The 21,513-nt window shown below is 45.7% G+C and overlaps 1 protein-coding gene and 1 long non-coding RNA gene across 4 annotated transcripts; one reads left to right on the top strand and one right to left on the bottom strand.

Annotated features, from left to right (window-relative positions):
* Nucleotides 1-2,590: 2,590 nt before the first annotated feature.
* CYP24A1 (cytochrome P450 family 24 subfamily A member 1) lies at nt 2,591-19,434 on the bottom strand. 3 transcript variants are annotated; one of them, XR_014512725.1, is made up of 12 exons: nt 18,484-19,357; nt 17,526-17,716; nt 16,324-16,417; nt 14,643-14,739; nt 13,156-13,247; nt 11,756-11,867; nt 10,365-10,510; nt 8,656-8,822; nt 7,256-8,063; nt 6,279-7,052; nt 5,250-5,362; nt 2,591-4,393 (listed from the first exon to the last, which is right to left on the bottom strand). XR_014512725.1 is itself a non-coding variant. In XM_083446964.1 (12 exons), exons 2-11 carry the CDS (start codon nt 17,678-17,680, stop codon nt 5,252-5,254), a joined length of 1,245 nt encoding a protein of 414 aa, XP_083303090.1. In that variant the 5' UTR covers nt 17,681-17,716; nt 19,327-19,434; the 3' UTR covers nt 2,591-4,393; nt 5,250-5,251. The 3 variants fall into 3 exon arrangements, 2 of the variants coding, with proteins under 2 accessions (XP_083303090.1, XP_083303089.1); XM_083446964.1 differs by having other exon boundaries at nt 6,279-6,470; nt 7,985-8,063; nt 19,327-19,434; XM_083446963.1 differs by having other exon boundaries at nt 6,279-6,470; nt 7,985-8,063; nt 18,484-19,402.
* A 67-nt stretch (nt 19,435-19,501) lies between these two features.
* LOC310680442 lies at nt 19,502-21,097 on the top strand. Its single transcript, XR_014512761.1, has 2 exons — nt 19,502-19,840; nt 20,784-21,097. It is a non-coding gene; the product is annotated as an uncharacterized lncRNA (long non-coding RNA).
* The last annotated feature ends 416 nt before the right edge of the window (nt 21,098-21,513 follow it).

Below are 21,513 nucleotides of genomic sequence, written 5' to 3'. Positions count from 1 at the left end.
AATATTTTAAAAGGGAGTTGCATTTCAATGCAGACCACCAAAGTTCATGCTATATATTGTTGTCCGTGAAGCAAAAACAAAACCCTAAAGGCAAGCTTAACAGGTTTGTTCTGAATTGCCTGAGGACTATTTCAGTTTGGAAGCTGATTTTACAAATGTAAAAGCCAAGTTGGTGACGTGTAAGATCTTCAATATAGTTGTTTATCTGTCTTATTGTGTCAGCAACTTGGCTTTTGTGCCAAACATCTTGCAGTATTGCAGTTGAGTAGGCGATAGTCCCAGAAAGTGAGGCGTGTATATGCCTATAACTCAAGAGTGTGTGTTTCGGTAATTCAGACACTCGGATTTATGCACCTGAGATAAAGGTCTTATGTAAACCAGACTGTAATTTCAGCTGCCACAAGTTGTCATAATGCATTGATATATAGGCTTTGTGGAAGGATGAATGCCGCACTGTGCAGATAAAATATTGCTCCAATGCCTCATACTTGGAACAGCCTGCAAAATCTGCAATATGGGAAGTCTGCCACCCTACCTTGGTTAACGTAAGAAGAGCTGGCTGGAAGAGGGTGGCATCCTGATCTCACAGTGGACACCCAGATGCCTGTGGGAAACTTGTAAGCAGAACCTGAGCACAAGAGCCCTCTCCCCTCCTGGGTTTCCCCAGCAGCTGCCATTCAGAAGCATCTCTGCCTCGGACTCTGGAGGCAGAGAATACCCTACCCCATGACTTGGTCCCATCCTCTTTTAAAGCCATTCAAATTCCTGGCCATCCCTGGCTCCAGTGGGAGAGAGTTCTATAGCTGAACTACGTCTTGCGTGAAGAAGCCCTTTCTTTTATCTGTCCCGAATATTCCAACATTCAGCTCCATTGAATGTCCTTGAGTTCTAGGGTTATAAGACAGGGAGAAAAACCTTTCTCTATGAACTTCCTCCATTTTCTTCATAGAGGAGTCGTTGATCATTTTGGTAGCCCTTTTTCTGAGCCTTTTCCAGCTCTGCAGTATCCTTTTTGAGGCAAGGTGACTAGTGCACAGTTTTACTTTCAATCCCTTTCCTGGTGATCCCTAGCATGGAATTTGCCTTTTAGAGCTGTCACACATGAGGCTGACCTCTTCATCAACTGTGCATTACATCCCCAAATCACCCCCTGTTCAGAGCCCAGGAGCCTATATGTGAAATTAGGTGGGTGGTTTGTTTCTTTGTTTGTTTGCAAAGACATGTATCACTTTGCACTTGCTTACATTGAATTGCATTTGTCATTTTACTGCCCCTTCACTCCATTGGAGAGGTCTTTTTCGGAGCTCTTCACCATCTCTTTTTAATGACCCTTACTGGTGGAAATACTCCAAAAACAACCCTAGAAGAGTGAGCATGCTCAGTAGTGAAATAATACTCGTATAGCTGGAAATGAAAAATGTTATTTTGTGTGTGTGTGTGTGTCCCTTCTTGAGTTCCTTACATCTTGTACTATTTTGGAGACGAGCAGGGTTGACTGAATAGGAGCACACCTGCTAGATGAAGAGGCTACACAGCAACATTTGATTGCAGATCCTACTAGTTCTTCCTAATGTGGAATTTAGCTTTCTTTGTAGTTAAAAAATATATTGATTGTGGTGCTTCAGGTATCACACACAGAGATTTTGTCTCTTCCTTACATTTTAAATATCTGAAAACTGTTGACAAACCCTACTGTAAACTCTCAAGATCAGCAATCCTTGCACTAATTAGCCACCAGTGGGTTCAACAGGTTGATAGTTCCTCATGGACTTGCAGGTGATCTCTTAAGCCACGGTGCAAGTAAAGTTCTGAGTAAAGTTCTTTTGAGCTCTCAGACACTAGAGTGTGATGGCCTGGGACTCTGGCTCGGAACCAGAGGAGTCTCAGGCAGCACCGGATCCTTTGCCTCAGGCATCATCTGAACCAAGTCTGGGGCCTGATCCTGAAGAGTCCCAGTCTGCACAGGTTCCCTGCAACAAAAACCAGCTGGGCCGAGTCAGGGGCCTGAGCCTGCCCTGGCTCCAGATGCTGGGATTACCTCGCTGCCTCCAGCTGGGCCATCACTTACAGCTGCTCTACTACCGGAAGAGTCAGGGGAGGCTGAGGTAGCCCCTGGGTCTAGTAACCCACGACGTCTCCCGAACTGCAGAGACTGAGATCTGAGAGAAGGAGAGACCTGAGTACTCGCAGGAGGAGTGCTTGCCTCCGGGCGAAACAGAGAGGTGAGTCGCTGGGGGATCAGGACCGGCTGCTACCACGACAAAGATAAAAGGCTGTCAGCCCCTGCACCAGGTTGCGGGAGCAACATTGCTGTATGCTAGATCCTGCCTGAGATCCTGTACCTGTCCTTGCCTCGTTCCCTGCTTCGTGTCCTGCCTTGGCCCTGTCGGACTAACTCCTAGCAGAACCTTCGGATTCTGGGCCGGTCCTGGACCGTGTTTCACGGGTTACCCCCAGGCCCAGCACATAGAGCTTGGATTTTTTTTCCTTCTGAGCTGGTGGCAAAATATGATGAGCAACTCACAAAGAATGTAGATGACTTTCTAAAACGATGCTGGATGACGTGTTCGATACAAGCAGAGGCATCATATCTGGAAATTCTTTTTTATTACAAAAAAGCGTGTGTTTAGGTATCAACAAGAGAAATTCCAAACACTGAAAAAAATAGCAATTCTGTACAATAAATCAGCATCTGTTGACAGTTCTCCAAAGTGTACAAGGATCTTCGTTATATAAAAAATGTTTGTTTAAAATATAAAAAACACAAAAATTCATGTAAAAAAATCCCCCCAACAACACCACAAGGAAGCTGTGCGTATATTATTCAGGAATGGGTGAAAACATGAACAATAATGCTCATATGCTATTGCAGATCATGATGCTGAAATGTGTCTCTGAGCCTCTCCAAGCTGAATACAAAAGCACCACATCACCTGCACTGGATCAGAGCAATGGTCCATGTAGAGCAGCAACTTGTTCCCAACACTTCCTCACTTCGTTGTTCCCGGCAGCTGGAATTGAGAAGCAGTTGTGCCTCTGAACCCGGGAGGCTACATACAACCATACAGATGACAATGTCCAATCCCATTTCAGAGCCCTCCAAGCTATAGCCCATCACATTGCCTTGCAGCAGCAAATTTTTGTGAGTTCATTCATTCATGCACTGCATGAAAAAAGCGAAACACCCACCAGCCACTTATTTTGGCAGCCAAGGTGCTTCACACATTACCCACATTATGCAAACACCCCCCCCCAAAGCATTCTAGGCAGCCCCTGGTAGGTTCCAGTACATTACTGGGGTGCTGTGTGTGGCTTGGTGAGTCATGCCTTATGCAAGCCTGACTGTACTGAATTAGTCTCTTCAACCCATAAGTACAAGCCCTGAAGTGGGCAAGTCCATTTTTAAAAACTAGAGCAGTTCTGTAGGCCTGTGCACACCCCACCAGTCCTGTCAAGTTGTTATCCAGAGCATCAGAGCACTGGATTCCCTGTAATGGTCTGTTCATGAGCATGAAGAACTATGTAGAGCTTATGGGGATTTTCCAGGCAGAGCTAGCCTGAATCAGCCCACATTTTCTGCAGTGTGAACCATCAGCAGAGGTATGGTACTTTGTTTTTTTCCAAATACAGCACTTGTGTGTTTTTATCAAAATCATGTAATGGCAAAAGTTTCACGGCTACTGCAGCAAGGCTCTGAGTTTTAACAGATATATAAAGGGAAATGGATTTAGTGCAGTTTTTCTCCCCTTTTAAAAAAAAGTATTTTAAAAAATATAAACACCAGGACCCTCTTGGAGTGATTCTTTCTCCTTATCACAACATTCCTTTGTAAAAGGAGGTAGGCTGAACGAGACCTGCAGCAGACAGAAATCCTCACTTTAAAAAACCTACACAATTCCTGCAGGATGTGAGAAACAGCAAAATTTTCCTCCTCTCACACCTCAGCACTGAACTCACTGTATCGTTTCATCCACCTTTGGCCAGTTGATCCTAAAAACATCTAACAGGAAGGATGTACTGAGCCACAACTAGCAGATTTCACATGGGCAGGTGAACAGAAATGGATTTTCGTCAGGGCTGCATGAAAAGATCCATTGTCTCACACCAGTCTTTTTGCTGTTTTCTCAGTTTGCACCTTTTAAAATAAAGGCTGGTCCTTGTTGGTTTTCATTGCAGTATTCAAAATATTACTTAGGTGCATGGTTTGACAGATCTGCCCCCAAAGCAAGGTCAAAGCTAATTTCAGATGCTCCTTGATCTCTCTTCCATCAACAGCACATAGGTCAAAACATGCTTGGCCCCTGGTTGCTGAAGGAGATTGGGTGCCAAGCATTCAAGGGGGTTGTCTTCAGAAAAGGCAGCACTCAACCAACTGTCTTCCTTCAAAAAGTATCTGAGGGAGAGGGGAAGAGAGGAAAGAACATTTACACATTCTCTGGTCAAAGTAATCAATTATCTTAGTAGTCCACCAATGGTATTTAGAGGTAGATCTTGCACAAGCCATATTAGAAAATTTATCATGGCTCAGATCCATGTGGTTAACATGGTTTGTGCACACTTTTGAAATGTAGGCTGGATGGTAGCTGTCTCCTGGCTTCCTTCTGTTCTTCCCCTGATTGCTCTGCAAAAATGAGGGCTAGAAATTTGCTCTGAAAATATATAGAAGCTAGAGTCAGCCAGGAGCCCTTGCTGCTTTGAGTACTGTCAGCTGGCCAAGTGTTTCCCCTTCCTGGCTCTAGGACGATAGTTAAATGAAAAGCCAGTTCTGCTCATTTCATAGTTTCACTGTTTAACCTTGCAGCAAATTATGGCATGGTGGTGTTTTCAATGTTCAGGAACAGATGGAGCGGACAAGAAAAAAGCTCTTATTGGGCCAATGTCTCCTGAAAAGCAGAAACACATTTCTGAATCTTCTGTAACTCTTCAGGAAGCTCTGTAAAACTCAGGCACTGTCTAACTTTCAGAAACATGAATTACGTACGGTTGCCATACACCTGGAATTTCCCAGGCATAGCCGGAATAATGCAGTCACAAGCAGTGTCCGGGCAGAAATTGGCAAAATGTCCAGTAAAATTGGGATGTATGGCAAAACTTTAAAAAGCTCAACCCCCCCCCCCCAATGTGCTCAACAACTTGTCCAGATTTTCACTTTCAATATGGCAACCCTATATGAAGTGGGCCAAGAAGAGAGTCCATTAAGACGCCATTTTCTGGGACCAGCCTGGCCACAGAGCTCCAGCTTCATTTACCTTTATCGCCTTCTGAATGCAATGGGAACTTCTCGATGGGGGATGAGGATTCCCAAGTGCAGGGTTTCCACCGGCTTGTCATCGGTCGCTACAATCTGATACTTCCGTATAAGCTGCAACACAAAGACAGAAGGAATCAAACCCGGGCTGCTCAAACTCACCCTAGTGAGCACCTGTGGGAACGAACTCATCCCGAAGGGTTAGTCTGAGCCAGGGACAATCCTCGGAACCTGCCAGCTCACCCTCAAAAATGAGCTTCAAAGTCAAGGCACAGCCTTGCTACTCACAATGACAAGGCTATGATCCATCCCAAGTTTAGCATGGGTGGCTAACCGCTCGCTGTGATGACTGACAGGTGAGCAGCCCCTCCCACCTGTTCACATGGCCCAGGGGAGTGGGGGCACCTAACAGTTCTACCCACTTCTTTTATATGGGTGTATTCAATGCTAGGGCCACAGGTGGCGCTGTAGTCTAAACCACAGAGGGCTTGCCGATCAGAAGGTCAGTGGTTCGAATCCCTGCAACAGGGTGAGCTCCCGTTGCTCGGTCCCTACTCCTGCCCACCTAGCAGTTTGAAAGCACGTCAAAGTGCAAGTAGATAAATAGGTACCGCTCCAGCGGGAAGGTAAACGGTGTTTCTGTGCGCTGCTCTGTTCCGCCAGAAGCGGCTTAGTCATGCTGGCCACATGACTTGGAAGCTGTACGCCGGCTCCCTCGGCTTATAGAGTGAGATGCGCGCCACAACCCCAGAGTCGTCCGCGACTGGACCTAAGGGTCAGGGGTACCTTTACCTTTATTCAACGCTAATTGCATACGACTTACTTAGGTCCGATAATTTCAATGGGTTTATTCCATGTGAAACTTAGCAGGATACAACCAACCAATAGGATTTGATGTATGGAACACACCTTAGGGTCTTGTGATGAAGGCTGGGGCATAAGTAAATTTTTACCTACTCAGCCCTACACACACACACAATGTGACTGCTATTTGAAGGAGGGTGGGAAGATGTAATTGCAAACATCTTACCCAACAGAGAGCTAATTGAAGCTGTAGCTCTGCCAGGCGGCGTCCGATGCACATCCTTTTTCCAATCCCGAACGGAACATGAGCAAAAGGATTTATGTTCTTCTGGAGCCAACGCTCTGGCTTAAACTGAGTCCAGTCGTTGAAGTATTCTTCGTTGCATCCCAGAGAATGGCTGTTGATCATCAACACCGTCTGTAAACATAGAAAACAGCATGGGGTGAGTGAGAGAGGGGAGTGGAGGTCAGCCGGGTGCAGTTTTTCTAAAGACAGAACATCAAGCCTTGTGTTGCTAATGGAAAAAAGAGCTGCAGGAAAAAGGAAAAGCTGTTTTCTCTGACAGAACCATGATGTCGCATCAAAGGCTGTTGCGCTTCCAAGGCAAGCAAGAAAAGCATGGAGCAACAGCCAGAAGATGTTAAAAAAAAAATTCTAAGAAGCCCCAAACAAATTTCAAGTTGGGATTTATTTCCAGGCAGGGGTTTCAAAACGGAAGAAAGCAGATGAAGCCTTAATCTTTCCAGTGAAATAGCCTTCAGAGCCAATTCAGAGTAGAAAATAGATAATATTCTCTTGCCTGTGAGTGTTTTAAAGGCTAAGCATGCTTTTTTAAAAAAACCAAGCAAACAAGGTGCAATGTGAGTAAAGCTTAGTTTGATCCAGTTTTCATCAGGCTTCTGTCTGCACCCAAATTTTCAAGGGGGGCAGATGGGGGAATCGGAGAGGTGGCTCCAGGACTCCTCGCCAGAGACCAGCGGAGAGAGCACGGGTACTCCGCTGCCCACACCCTCTTTGCACAGAAGACTTCCGCGCAGGCAGAGTAGGAGGAGACTGGGCGTCAAACAGCTTCTATGCTGGAAGAGGTTCAAGAAACGCCCACTGACGGATTCTGCCAGCGACTGAGGCAGCCACGGAACTTGAGGCTGTCCAGACAGAAAGGGTTCAACCAGGCAACCTAGCCAGGAGTAGCGGCAACTTACGTACGAGCAACCCCCAGAACCATTACAGCATGGATCCAAGCAGTTGCCCCATAGCTTTCTCCCAGAAAACCTGCTCTTTAAGTGATAAATTGAGCAAACGTCAATCCAGAGAAAACTCGATTGCCATTGGCTCTGATTCAGTGGAAAAGATTGGGTTTCTTTGGGGGAAAACAGTGAGGCAGGTCTGGATGAACATTTTTGCCTGTCAGTATTAAAGGCATAAGAGCTATGTCAGAAGAAAATGTGCGAAGCCTGGAGAGGGTGTGTTTTCCAGGCAAGCTTGATCTCAGGAACTTCTTTCATAAATTAAGTCAAACTGACCTGCACTGCAAAGCAACATGTCAAGCCAGCTAGACACACTCTGTTTCCCCCTATACAGCTCATGTTGTTGCAATAATTGATTACGCCTTACAGTGCTCAAATTCCATTGGAGTGACTTAACTGTAGACTCCAAAAAGTAGCTCCTTCAAGAGTACGATGTGTTAGAAAAGTGACTTTGCAGCTGCAATTCTACACTCATACCATGTATAAAGCATAGTACATGACAGCTTAGACAGGGGAAGTCCTTTGCTGAATTGATCAATTTCACCCACACTCACGTAGAAGAAACCATCACCAATGTACCAGGGTGCCCAGTGCTTTTATGAATAGTAATAAAAATAATAAACTTTTATTATAGGGCTGTAAATGCATCTGAAGTTAATTTTGCTGCTGGAAAATGCGGCTCACCCCTTTAGGAAGAGCGTAGTCTCCTAGGACCATTTCTTGGTCCAGGGTCCGAGTGGTAAACGGCACAGACGGAGTTAACCTACAGCAAAAAAACAAAGCACATTTTTTACTATGATTGAAAGACAGATCTACCAGGAGCCGGATGATGACATCATGGTAAGAATCCTGAGAACTCTAGTTTGTTAAGGGTGCTCCTAACAACTCTCAGTGCCATTCACAAACTACAGTTCCCAAGATTCTTTAGGGGAAGTCCTAACTGTTCAAAATGCTTAACTTTTTAAATAGTTTTTTATTGGTTTTACACAATTTTATACATTTAAAGTTTAACCATTTCCAACACTGAAATAAAAGGGTCTTTTGAACCTTCAGACGTCCTTCCCTCCCTCCATGGATTCCATATTTAAGATTAAATTTTTGCATCTTATACCATTATCCATCTGTTATATATCCATGGTTACTATAGTTAATTCCACATTACAAGTGTCATTACATCCCTGCCAATGGTTTTAACTGTTTACACTGGTCTTTTAAATAAATTGAAAATCTACTCCAGTCTTGATCTTCCTGGTTTCTGATCTTCCCTGTCAGTTTCGCCTGTTCGAAATGCTTTAAATGGGTGTAGCCAAAGAAAAGAGAGACCATTTATTTTCATACTAGGGTGGGAAATTTACCTCATAGATTCTTTCAGGCACGCCTTTAAATAGGGCATCTTCTTCAGATGTTCAGCATTTGGGTTCTCTTCAGCCGAGACCACAGCCTGTATTTCCTCAAGTAGCTTTGCCTGGACGTGAGGGTTGCAGGAGATGTTGTAGAGAGCCCAGAGCAGACTGTTGGCTGTCTGCAAAACGGTAAGAGAGACTGACTGAGCTCACTCAGGACTTCTACGTTAACATGAGTAAGGAGCTGCTACAACAACAACAACAACATGAAGCCTTTCACAATGGGAGAATATTTATATGTATTATCTGCAGCTGGCTTCTTTACATTTCAGAACTGAGCTCTGCCCTAGCCTAGGAGACCTGCAGGCATAGGGCGGTATAGAAATATTATTATTATTATTATTATTATTATTATTCAGACCACCTGGATTCTTAGTACAGTGGAACCTTGGTTCTTGAACTTAATCCGTTCTGGAAGTCCGTTCGACTCCTGAAACGGTTCAAAAACCAAGGCGCAGCTTCCAATTGGCTACAGGAGCTTCCTGCACTCATCAGAAGCCATGTTGGATGTTTGGCTTCTGAAAAACGTCTGCAAACTGGAACACTTACTTCTGGGTTTGCAGCATTCGGGAGCCGATTTGTTCAGCAACGAAGCCGTTTAAGGACCAAGGTACCACTGTAGTACAAAAGGCATTTAGAATTTTCAGGAGAGGAATGAGATATCAGTGATACACTACAGTGGTACCTTGGGTTACAGACACTTCAGGTTACAGGTGCTTCAGGTTATAGACGCTGCTAACCCAGAAATAGTACCTCAGGATAAGAACTTTGCTACAGGATGAGAACAGAAATCATGCGGCAGTGGCGTGGCGGCAGGCCCCATTAGCTAAAGTGGTACCTCAGGTTAAGAACAATTTCAGGTTAAGAACGGACCTCCAGAACGAATTAAGTTCTTAACCCAAGGTACTACTGTATATGTTACCTAACCAACTCTCATCTACCATGAGCATTGGCGATGCCAGCTGAGGCTGATGAAAGCTGCAGTACCAGAAACTGAAGGGCCACAGGTTCTCCATCCCTGCATTAAAGGTAAAGGTACCCCTGACGATTAGGTCCAGTCATGGCCGACTCTGGGGTTGCGACGCTCATCTCGCTTTATTGGCCGAGGGAGCCGGCATACAGCTTCCGGGTCATGTGGCCAGCATGACTAAGCCGCTTCTGGCGAACCAGAGCAGCACACGGAAACGCCGTTTACCTTCCTGCCAGAGCGGTACCTATTTTTCTACTTGCACTTTGAGGTGCTTTTGAACTGCTAGGTTGGGAGGAGCAGGGACCGAGCAACGGGAGCTCACCCTGTTGCGGGGATTCAAACCGCTGACTTTCTAATCGGCAAGCCGTAGGCCCTGTGGTTTAACCCACAGCGCCACCCGCATCCCTATCCCTGCATTAGGCCTTCTGTATTTAGATTTTTGAAAAGTTGCATCAAAAACAACTTGGCACAATCCAAGAGAGACTTAGCAGATGTTAAAGCATTGATCAGGGGAGGAACAGGATTGCAACCCATTAAATGGCAATGATGGTGATGATAATAATTAAGAACAAAAGGGAGGATTTCAAATGAGGAAAATGGGCCACAGGAAAGAGGAGGCTATCAGCTTTTTAGCTGGGTGACTGTTAAGAGGATCCTTGCCACGAATGCAGAGAAGCAAGCTAGGATTTACCGTTTCAACTCCAGCAATCTGGAGTTCCGTGATGGCAGCATATAGCTCCTTCTTTGAAAGCTGACTCCCAAAGTAAATGTCACAGAGGAAATCCTCGCTGGGGTTGGCAGAGTGTTTCTGCAGCCTGCTGTCAATAGAGCATTTCACTGTGGGAGGGAAGAGAGGAAGTACTGAGCAAACAAAAGCAATGCTTATAGGCCTCGAAAGTTGCAATGTTCCTCCGTTTCAGAAATTCCTTGCACACAGAAAACTAGGTGTCGAGGACAATCATTGAAATCTAGCCAGGCTTTTATTGTATTGTATTATAGAGAGGATCATTCAAACATGCTAGCCACTGCCTGAAGCTTTAAATACTGCACCTCCCACTCTGTTTGCAAATGGGAGCAAGGGGAAGAGTTTTAGATATGGGAAAACCAGATTCAACTCTCTGGTTTGATCTTAGGCAGGCCACTCTCCCATAGCTTAACCAACCTCACAGGGTTGTTGTGAGGCTACAGAAATGCTACCCTGAGCTCCTTCAGAGGAAGCTTGCAGCATACACTTATGAAATGCCTGGAGAACAGAGGTTTTGACAGAAGAGAGCCAAGCAATCTGAAGTTGCTTTACGCACTGGTCTATTCTACCAGAGCTTTTGAGGCTTCTGTGGTGAACTCGAGCGACCCAATTAGCTAGAGGTGGGCAGAAGATAGGCCTGTTGTAGATCAGCAAGGATCTCAGGCTCCCAACAATGGGAGCAACAAAAGGACGCCCTTCTCTCCATCCTAAGTGATACCACCAAAATAAGGAATGCTTCACACCCAGGAGTGATTTTGTGTGTGGAAGGACTGTGAGGTCTACTCAGTTCTAGTACTAAAAAAACACAAATTCCTGGGCTCGGCATTCATTACTTTGAGTATATTTCTTTTGCACCTGACTCCAATTGGTAGATCGCATGGTTTTTCCAAAGAAGAAATTAGATCCCTCAAGCCTGATATCTCCCCATAACCAATTTCAGTTTCATATTTTATAGTGGGCATATATAACAAGAAGCTAAACAGCCACTCAGGCAAGCCTGGTTTTTTTTGGGGGGGGGATAGGGGGGTAGGAGGGAATGCACTAAACTCAGACTAGGGACACCTGGCTTTAATTATTGGTTCAGCCATGGAGCTTAATGGGGAAGCTTGGGCAAATGACTATATTTTAGTCTGACCAACCTCACAGGGTAGTTGTGAAAAATAACACGTGCTAACTCCAGATATGCTGCCATGTGCTCCGCAGAGCAGACTTCAAATGTATATCGAGAGTAATTGATAAATTAACTTTCAGGTAAAGTGCAGTACAGTTGCTAAATTGTAAGATGCAAAAGCTTATTTCACAAGATACCGCCACTGCCACAAGGTGTGTTCAGCTACCTGTCTTAAAGATATTGTCCCACGCCTTTGTGTGAGCCTGCCAAACTTTAGTATTCAGGCTTTTGTGGAGCTCAACGGGGGTCACCATCATCTTCCCAAATGTACTCATCATCTGCAAAATGGCAATGAAGAGATGAACTGCATTATTAAAATGAAGCAAAATGTGCACTAAAACAAAGAAGAGCAGGAGTCAAACCTGTGATTGCAGCAGAGAAGTGAATGGCTTTGAAAGAGGATGCAACCAGTTCATGGACAAGGCTATCAATGCCTACTAGTCATGGTACTGGGTGGTCTGCCTTCACTGTTGGAGATAGTATGCCTCGGAATACCAATCGCTGGGAATTGCAAGTGAGGAGAGCACACCAAGGTCCTGCTTTAAGCGTTTCGTAGGCATCTGGTTAAGAGCCCTGCTGAAATAGCCTGGAAGACCATCTGGTCTAGCTTCCTGTTTTTGGTGGCCAGCCAAATGTCCACAGGAAGCCTAAAAGCTGGACCCCTGGGTGCAACAGCACTCTCCCACTTGCAATCCCCAGCAGCCAGCATTCAGAGACATATACTGCCTCCAACAGAGGAGGCAAAACATAGCCATCCTACTGAGCACCAAGTACTATTTCTGTGCAATGCATAGAAGGGCTGGGTCAATAGAATTCCTGCAGCTCCTAAGCATCTTTACTCATGCTCCTTCTAGATATAAAAGACCCTTTACTCAATCGTGCATTCCCATGAGTGGTCCATTCATGCCAAAAATTACTTAAGAAAACCACTATTTTCTAGAGACCATCACAACTACAATGTCAGTGGTAGAGCACGTTTTGCAAGCAGAGTTCCCATAATTTCCAGGCAGGAGTAGGAAAATACTCCCGTCTGAAACCCTGGAGATCTGCTTTCAGTTGGTCTATACAGTGGTACCTCTGGTTGCGGACAGGATCCGTTCTGGAGGTCCAGTCAGATCCCAAGGTTTCCGCAACCTGAGGACTGCTTCTGCACATGCGCACGGGGTGAAACCCGGTAAAATGCTTCCAGGTTTGTCGCGTGCACATCTCAAAGTGTACGTAACCAGAGGGTTACGTAAACAGAAATTTGACTGTACCAGCATCCCCCAACCTTGAAGGAGCAAGACTGCACTCCTTACCTGACCTCCACTTGGCTGAGTTTCCACAGCGTACCAGAAAGGGGAGGAGCATGGTGAGATGCAAATGCGCTGGCAGGAGTGCTGGATTGGTTCCACCAGCGCATTTGCATCCCACCGACCTGCTGAGAGTTGAAGTACAAAGGACACTAGATTGGGAGAGGGCTAACACAGACTATTCAGAGTTATGTGTACCACCGCTACATCAGGCAACTTCCTACACTGCTGTCCATCAGATGGCTAAAATGTTCAGCGTGTCATTTCTTCATACCGTTTTTACGGCCTTGATAAAGTTCAGGCCTTCATCTCCAGTGCCCTGCTGCAGGAGCCCAAATCTCTTCCCGTACAGTACCAGACAAATACCTATCATAGAAAAGAAAGCAGTTAGGATTGATGCACTGCCATCAGGTCATGTTATAGCAGAAGAAGAAGAAGGGGGGGGGGAAGCCTCACAAATCCTTGTCTGAAGATAACTTACATCCTTATATATAACTGAAGAAGGGGTGCAAAGGGAAAGCCCATAGCAACGAGAGGTATAGACAAGCAAATTGCACATACAAAGTTCATTTTGTTTGGGGATGAGGAACAAAGAGTTAAGCCACACTCTGCACTATGGTTTATTTCAGATGCAACGCCAAACCATCATTTGACATTACACACCCAGCCAGAACTCAAGCTCATGTGCTCTTCCTTCCTCCAATATAGAGTGATTCTTTCCCTAGTCTGCCGTGAACACTAGGGGGGAAATCAAATGAACCTGCTCATGTGTTCAACATGAGTAGGGTAGCAGTGTGGGAATGGTCAGGAAGGCAAGAGAGGATATATTGTTTGTTAATATCCTTCCTAACTTGCATTAGCAAGTTCCTTTACTTAGCAGAGTACATTCCCCTTTACACAGCTCAGCAGATAGCTGGTTGCAGGCTTGTGTAGGCTTCTCACTATCATACAATTCAGTATTGAATTGTATGTTCCTGGTAAGTTCCCTTCTTATCCCTCTTAAAAGAATAAAGACGCCACAATCTTATTTAAAGTAACAAAAATAAGTTTACTTATGTGGGGCAGAGCACAGTGTGATCCCTGAAGGCAGGCTTTAGGCTTAAAGCAGGCATAGGCAAACTCAGCCCTCCAGATGTTTTGAGACTACAATTCCCATCATCCCTGACCACTGGTCCTGTTAGCTAGGGATGATGGTAGTTGTAGTCCCAAAACGTCTGGAGGGCCAAGTTTGCCTATGCCTGGGCTTAAAGGGCTTAAAGTTACAAATATGCACATTTGGATCTACCCCATATGGGGGGGGGAGATAACTGCAGTTCACACGACGAAAGGAAGATGGAAAAGAGGAAGAGTGGCAGCATGCCTTGCCCTTTTGTTACCTGGACAGGTAAGGTCATGCCCACCTCTAGTCACATGCAAAAGGAAGTATGACCCAGTCAGGAGGAAACAGGAAGTTTTCGACTGACTGGACCAAACATTCCCCCACATGTCCACTCTAGGAAAACAATGAATATTGTACTTGACTGCTACTTATGCATCACATCCCACAAGCAGAAATGCACCTACAAGCCATGCCCCCTGCTCTGCCCATCTCAGCAGGTGCCTGTTTTGCAGCAGTAGCCATGATTGCCTGGGGGGGGGGTCCTAGTTGCATGGAAGAAGGCTGCATGCATACACCTGAGTTGGATGTGGAGTGGCGTGGAGAGTGGGGGGGGGGAGAGAGAAAACAACAACCCCAGGCTGAGAAGTAGAAGGGAAACTTACTTTCAAATGACCATTTGTTCAGTTCTGAATACAAATCTTCTATTTCTCCATTCTTGTTACAAAGTGTGTCTATCCGATGCATAAAATCATCTAGAACCTAAAAAGGGAATTAAATGTGGAATATTGGTGAAAAGCAAAATATGCACAGGTCATTATTTTTACAAACACTCTTTTGCAATACACATACGTGCACGCGCGCGCGCACACACACACACACACATGTTCCATAGTCCAGGAATGTGTTATTTCCCGCCCCCTTCTAAGCTGAAAATAAAGCCCCACAGATAAGACTTCTAAAAACTCCATTTTGTTAGTACTGCAAGGTTTGTAGACCACTCTGAGAATTCTTTGTTCTTGTATCACTAGTCAACTCACTAGCTCCACCGCATGTCTGTAAAGGTTGATGTACATCAGCTGCTATTGGAGAATATCTCACAGCAGTGGGCAAATGATTAATGCATCTTTGTTGTGATTAGTTTGCAAAAGCAGTAAAGATGCTTCCAAGTGTAACGTCTCAACTAACTCATGTTAACTTGTTTCATAATACTGGTAACACAGCAAAAGGAAGAAAAGAAACAAAGGAAGCCACATATAGGTGGAGGGAAGTCAAGATTTATGTCTGTATGTTTAGTTTGTATGTTTGTTTTCTTTTTTTGTAATCCAAGTTGAGAGGTATATGTATCTATGTATAATAAGTTTGTTTAGTGTTCTGTTTTGTGTTTGTAAGAATTGCATTTATCAATAAAAGTTAAAATAAAATAAAATAAAAAGTTAACTTGTTTCTGCCCCGGGTAGGCAAATAAACTGGGATTTAATGAGTCCTGCAAAATCATAGGTGCACATCTACAGAGAAAAGGGGGATTTCTCTGGCAGCCTCCAAATTGGAGTCAATGGGTGATATTCAACTAGGTATTAATCAGGGTAGACCCAAGGAAATTAATAAACATGGCTATGTTAGGTTCACTAATTTCAATAGGTAAAACTTAGTTGAATATTGCCCAGTCAGTTCAGTGCTGCTCCCACCATGAGCACCAACAACTTCAGTTGCCATGTGCTGGGGAAAAAATCAAGTGAGACTGAAAGGGTCCAATGAACACTGGATTCTATAGACTGGCAAACGAAATCTCATTACTTGGCAACCAACATTTGTTTGATTATGTGAATCCATTCACAGCCAATACCAAAGGCAGAGATGGACGCATAACTTGTGGAACTGATTGACTGCAGAGCCATGCATTCATCAAAATCAAGTGTATAGTCCTTTCTGGACTCAGCCACTGGAACTGAAAGTGGGGGATTGCATTTTGCACACATTACTCCATATAAAAGTTCACCCTGAATATAGAAACTTGACACATCAGGGAGAAAGTTCTAGTATAGCCCTCTATTTGATATACTAGGTTTTTACATGCAGGGATTTATGTGTGTGAAAGAATTGAGATTTTTGCAGGGATTGCTTCTTAACTCCCTCATCTTCTAAATGAGTCCATTCACAAACAAGGTAGCTCAAAATATTCAATTACATCTGTGCCTGGATCAGACCCAAACTGGATTTCATGATGCTTTACAGTTTAATCCTATGCATGTCTATGGAGAAGTAAGCCTTACAGTTTTCAGTAGCTATTGAATTAAAGCCTTAACAACTTAGAATACAAAATTAAGCATAAGTCCTTATGAATACCTCATTGATTTTGGTGTCCAGCTTCATAATTTCTGTGGGCTTCATTAATTTCTTCTGAAATGCACTTCTTACTCGCTGCCAGTCTTTTCCTTCTCTGTGTGAATGAAAAAGACAAAAAGAAGTTAAAGGAGATCCTCATTTCCACATGTCTACTCTACTAGATTCCAGACATGCTGCAAATGCTGACATTTTCTACTTAAGTTAGCACTGTGTGTGGATTAATGTGAAATGTCAGAAAATGCTGATGGCTGAAATCTAAAAGCAGTATATTAGCTGGATGCGCCTTGAGCAAATACTAGGTTTGAGCAATTTACAGATAAATGCTAATATATGCCAAGGAAGGTTAGAAAATGCCTAAGATGAATCTGACAGTGTAAAAAATGGCCCTATGCTTAAAAGCATCACTTCCTGGGTAGTTTTCAAAAGTGACGCTCAGAATCAGTTTTATAGAATGTTCCCCACATTCTCTATTCCCCTTCTGATTTGAAAGATGGTGGCATTAGCAAGATAGTGCATTTTATCTCAAAGTGCTTCACCTGCCATACCTATTTTTTTCTCCTGTAATTTTTTCTGCTGAGGGGAAACATATTAAAGCAGAGAAAATAACACAGATCCTTCTCCCAGTCCCAGAGCTGTGACCAGACTGGTAGATTTTCCTAAAGATGATGATGATGATGATGATTAAAAAGCATTTTGGGGAGGAGGAGTCAGAGATCTCCCAGCAAAACATGCAGCTTGATGCTGACAGTGCACCAGATTGTACACAGAAGATGCTCTGAAATGGCTTATGCTGAACTATTTTCACAATATGAATGTAAAACCTCCATAGGCCAGAATGGGCATTTAGTTTCTGTAGACAACCTTCTATTTAACAACATTCACACACAACACAAATAGTTGAGGAGAGGTACAAAAGTTTTTGTGGGTTTTTTTTAAATCAAACGCAAAAAACAAATTAAGCAAATTAAAGCAGTTGCTTGATTCAGTCTTGATCAATGCAGCTTTCCCCCAGCTAAATTTATAAGCATGAGAAAAGCATCCTGTTATTAACATCACTTGGAACTCCGTGCCAAGCCACTAGACTCATACAAAGTTTTGTGACGCTTAGTGATTTCAGCAGGATGCTGTGAGTGCCTTCCTTCATTGCCCACTGGCTCTGCCCCCCAACTATGCATGCCACTCACTATCCAATCTTAACTCACAGGATAAGCAGACCATAGCCTTCTTTACGGTAGTCCCGGTAGGCTTTCCAAGGCTTGATCTCAAGGCGCTGCGGATAGGCACTCTCTTTTCTGTAGAGAGCCTCGAGCAAGCAGGGCGCACCAATGTGCACCGAATCGAAAGCACCAAGTTTCATGCGGAAGATCTTGCCAAACTTGCGGTGGTAATCAGCCTGCAACCAAAGGGAGAAGGAAAGGGAGGGTAAAGAGGAGAGCCACTGTGGATCCAAGTTGCACATACAAGTGTGCACTTACAGAGATTCACCCCAGGTGACAATGCGAGTAGAAGATAAAGCACCTGCAAGCCAGCATCAGTCCCCTCTAGAATTAAGGTTACCAGATTTTTTTCAATGAATCTGGGGACACTTTTCAGCTTCAATGGATTTTGTATGGGGACTGATTTGTAAATCCGGGGACTGTCCCCGGGAAATGGGGATGTCTGATAACCTTACTCTAGAACAGGTCCCAAGCCGCATGTTTTGTATCCCCGGTCTAGCCATCAAGGGACTCGTCCAGATTACGGCTATTATCAGGCAGGATTCAATCACACACTGGCAACTTCAGGTCTGGTGCAACCAATCAGTTTCCCCCAAAGGATAAGGAAGGGGATGTGCGACTGCACTGGAAATTGTGGGGGAACACAATTTCACGTAATATATTGGACACACACACAATGCAAGCAAATAATAATGAATGCTCAACAAACAGGTAGTCTGGAAGCACCCTAGGTCAAGACTTCCCAGCTATGCCACTGGAGACCCAAGTTTTTACTGGAGATGCCCAGGACTTCCCCTGTGGCTTCCCCTGTTGGAGTTATGGGGCTGCCTTGGGCTGTTTTAGGGGCTGTGCCAAAAGGATTTCGAACCCAAGGAAACCCCCAGGTGGTTTGTGCCATAGGACCTGTAAAGCTTGGTGGTGGAGGCTCACAGAAGTTACTCACCAGCGTCTCGTGCTGTCTCTTGAGGCCCCCTTTCCAGAGGATGTCCAAGAGGCTCCCCATCAGAGGCCACTTGGTGGGGCCAGGCAGCGCGGAAAGCGCGTGGGGCGCCTGCCTGGGGCAGACGGGCATCTCCTCCTTGGGCTGCAAGGCGCACACCGACGAGGTGGGCAGCAACTGCTGCTGCTGCGGAGGGGCGGGCGCGCTGCCAGGGCCTCGCCGCTTCACGAGGGAGCCGAGCAGCGGGGCGCGCTTTAAGGGGGCGCTCATGATGCCCGGAATGGTCCGAGGGAGAGGGCCCAAAGGAATCGAGCTCGCCGCACGTGGATCGAGACGCACACGACCACGTCGGGGTCTCTCTCTCCAGCGGAGGGATCTAAGCTGAGCTTCGGCGCTAGGTGGGATTTGGCCACAGGCTGGATCTAACCTTAAAAGCCGCGCGCAGAAGGAAGCCGGTAAAACGTCGGGGGCGCAGCTTGGCGGGATCCGGATGCAGCAAGTTGAATTTAAATGCAGGTGTGGAGGAAAAAAGAGAGGCGGGCTCTTAGCCCGACGGGGTAGCAGCACTAGAAGGGTCGTGCAGGAAAGTGCCGACCCCGCTAACAAACGCGCGCTTTAAGCCACAGGATCGCGCTGCGCAACGATGCGGGGATCTGCGCAGAAGCCGAGAAAGGGTAGAGCAGAGTCTCACCGGGCGCAACCTGGCCTCGGGGGAGGACTTCGCGATCGGCCGTCGGGGCTGTGGTTGCGGCGGGCTGCTTGCTCTCAAGAGATCTAACTCCTTCCAGGCAAGAGGAAAAATTAGAGAGACAAACAAAGAAATAGCCACTAAACGCGAAGGGATACTGTATTGCGCGCCGGCTCCAGGTGTTAGAAGGTCCCATCGACGGCTGGGAGCGCGGCTTTTATAAACCTACGGGGCTGGACGCCGGACTCTCCTCCGGGGCCAATGGGAAGGGAGGGGAGGAGAGCAGGGCGTGGGGAGGGGCCGGCTGCGGCGGGCGGCCCTCGGGGGAAGCCGCGGCTGGCAGGTTGCGGGGCGGATCAGGTGACTTTCCAGGCGAAATCCCGACCCACCCGCTCTCGCCTCCCTCCCGCGCGGTGGATGCAGGACGAAGGCAGCTGGGGAAGCCTCTCTGCGAGGCTAAAACGGCTCGGGATGCCCTCGGCGAGATCCTTGTCTTTCGGCACCTTCCCCACCCTCCCCACCCTATTATCCCGGCTTTCTTGCCCAGAGTTTCCCATTCATTTTGACGGAGCCTCCGATCTTTGCGCCAACAACTGAAACTAGCGTGCGCTTACTAGGACGGCCCTAGGTTCAGGAGTAAGGCCCATTGAGTTCAGTCGGACTTACTCTCAGGTAAGTAGGCGTAGGATTGCACCGTCAGTTCCAGAGCCAGGTAGAAATTGAGAGGCGAGGTTGTGCTCGTGGCGCGCCAGGTAAACAAACAAACAAAGAAAAAAGCGAAAGAGGAGTCCGAATGGAGTTTGCAGATGTCACGGAGTAACCTGTGGCGTCGCATCGCGCACCGATTTCATTCTATAAGGAAAGTACGCGCCGCGGAGTTTGCACCATTTTGATTGGGACAGCGGCGCTGGGCGGGATAGGGTTAAAATTCCGTCAACGAAATCCCCTCTCCCCCAGTTGCTGTTAGCGCTCAGTGGGGTGGGGCGTATATGATATTGGTGCGTGGTCTACTTTGGTGGGTGGTCTCAAGGACTCAGGCCCAATCCTGTAAATTTTTACACAGAAGTATGTCTCGCTGGTTTCAATGGAATTTACTTTCTGGTAATCGAGCATCACATTGTTTTATCCTAGGCTGAAATCCTATACACTCTTACCTGGACATCTAGTAAATATGCATGAAGCCCCTGTCCAGATGTAAGTTTAGACCACAGTGAAGTGGCAAACAGTTAACCCCCCCTCCCCTTTTCAGTGTGCTGGATTTGGCTCATATCCCATGCCTGGAATTTACTTTTTTAAAAGCTATCCGCTCACACGTCCAGATAACATGAATGGCATCCCATCTAGGTTGCTCCTAGTGCCTGAGATGTGTCTTCAGTAGTGAATCCCTCTCTGCCACAGTTTTGAGGCAGGTGCAGAGGCGAGGTGAATTTAAAAAAGGCCCACAGCTTAGTCATATTCATTAACAGTTTGCACATGGCAATTGGCATTTGTTATTGCAATTTGCATAGTGTTTGTTATTAAAGTTTAGTGGATCATCACACGCTTCCGAGTTGGGGGTGGGGGAGAGAGATTTATAGTTTCTAGGCAGCAGACCAATTCTTTCCTTCCATGCCAGGGGCTGCCTCCTTGCTGAAATGCTGGAATAAATATAAAGAAGGCTGAATGAGAATGTAGTTGTTACATCAGGAAGTACAGGACTGGCCTGAGGCAGAAGTTTCCTGCTAAGATGCACGCCACTCCCCGTTTTCATAAGCTGTTTTTGAAGTTTCTGGAATGGAAAAGGAGATTTGATTCCAGCCCTGTGGTTGTGATGTAACCCACAGGCGAGGAAGTCAAGACATCTGCTACTCCCTTCGTTAAGTACTTAATCATTGCCTCCTATTTTGTTTTTTGTAAAGGTCACAATAAACGTTTCAGACATAACAGCCATTCCTTGTCCATCTTCAGATCCTTCCCATGTGCAAGACAAACACATGTTCAATTTCTAGCAAAAAGGGGGGGCAGGTTGGTTGATGAACTTTAGAGCACCCAGAACAAGATGGTTTTGCAGGATCAGAGATGATTGCTTGAAAAATCTTGGCCACTCTCCACTCCCTGATGCCGCTAGACACATAAATAAATACTGTACATTTAAAAACATGCAGGTGGGGTTGGCCTCATTTCCAGGCATATTTAGTAGTCCTATTACTTTCATATATGTGTGCTCCCAGGTGAATGTGTATTGGACTACAGCCATAATTATCCCCCCCCCAGTCATTTTCAAAAAGGTCAGATTGGTAGGCACATAGCTTTGTAAAATCTACAAACAAAGGAATGCAATTAGCAAATCCAGAAATAGTTATCGG

This window comes from Podarcis tiliguerta, assembly GCF_965153285.1.
Source record: "Podarcis tiliguerta genome assembly, chromosome: 6".
In the NCBI taxonomy this organism is placed as follows: domain Eukaryota; kingdom Metazoa; phylum Chordata; class Lepidosauria; order Squamata; family Lacertidae; genus Podarcis; species Podarcis tiliguerta.
Note: the sequence above shows the minus strand (reverse complement) of the source record. Positions and strands in the feature narration are given on the sequence as shown.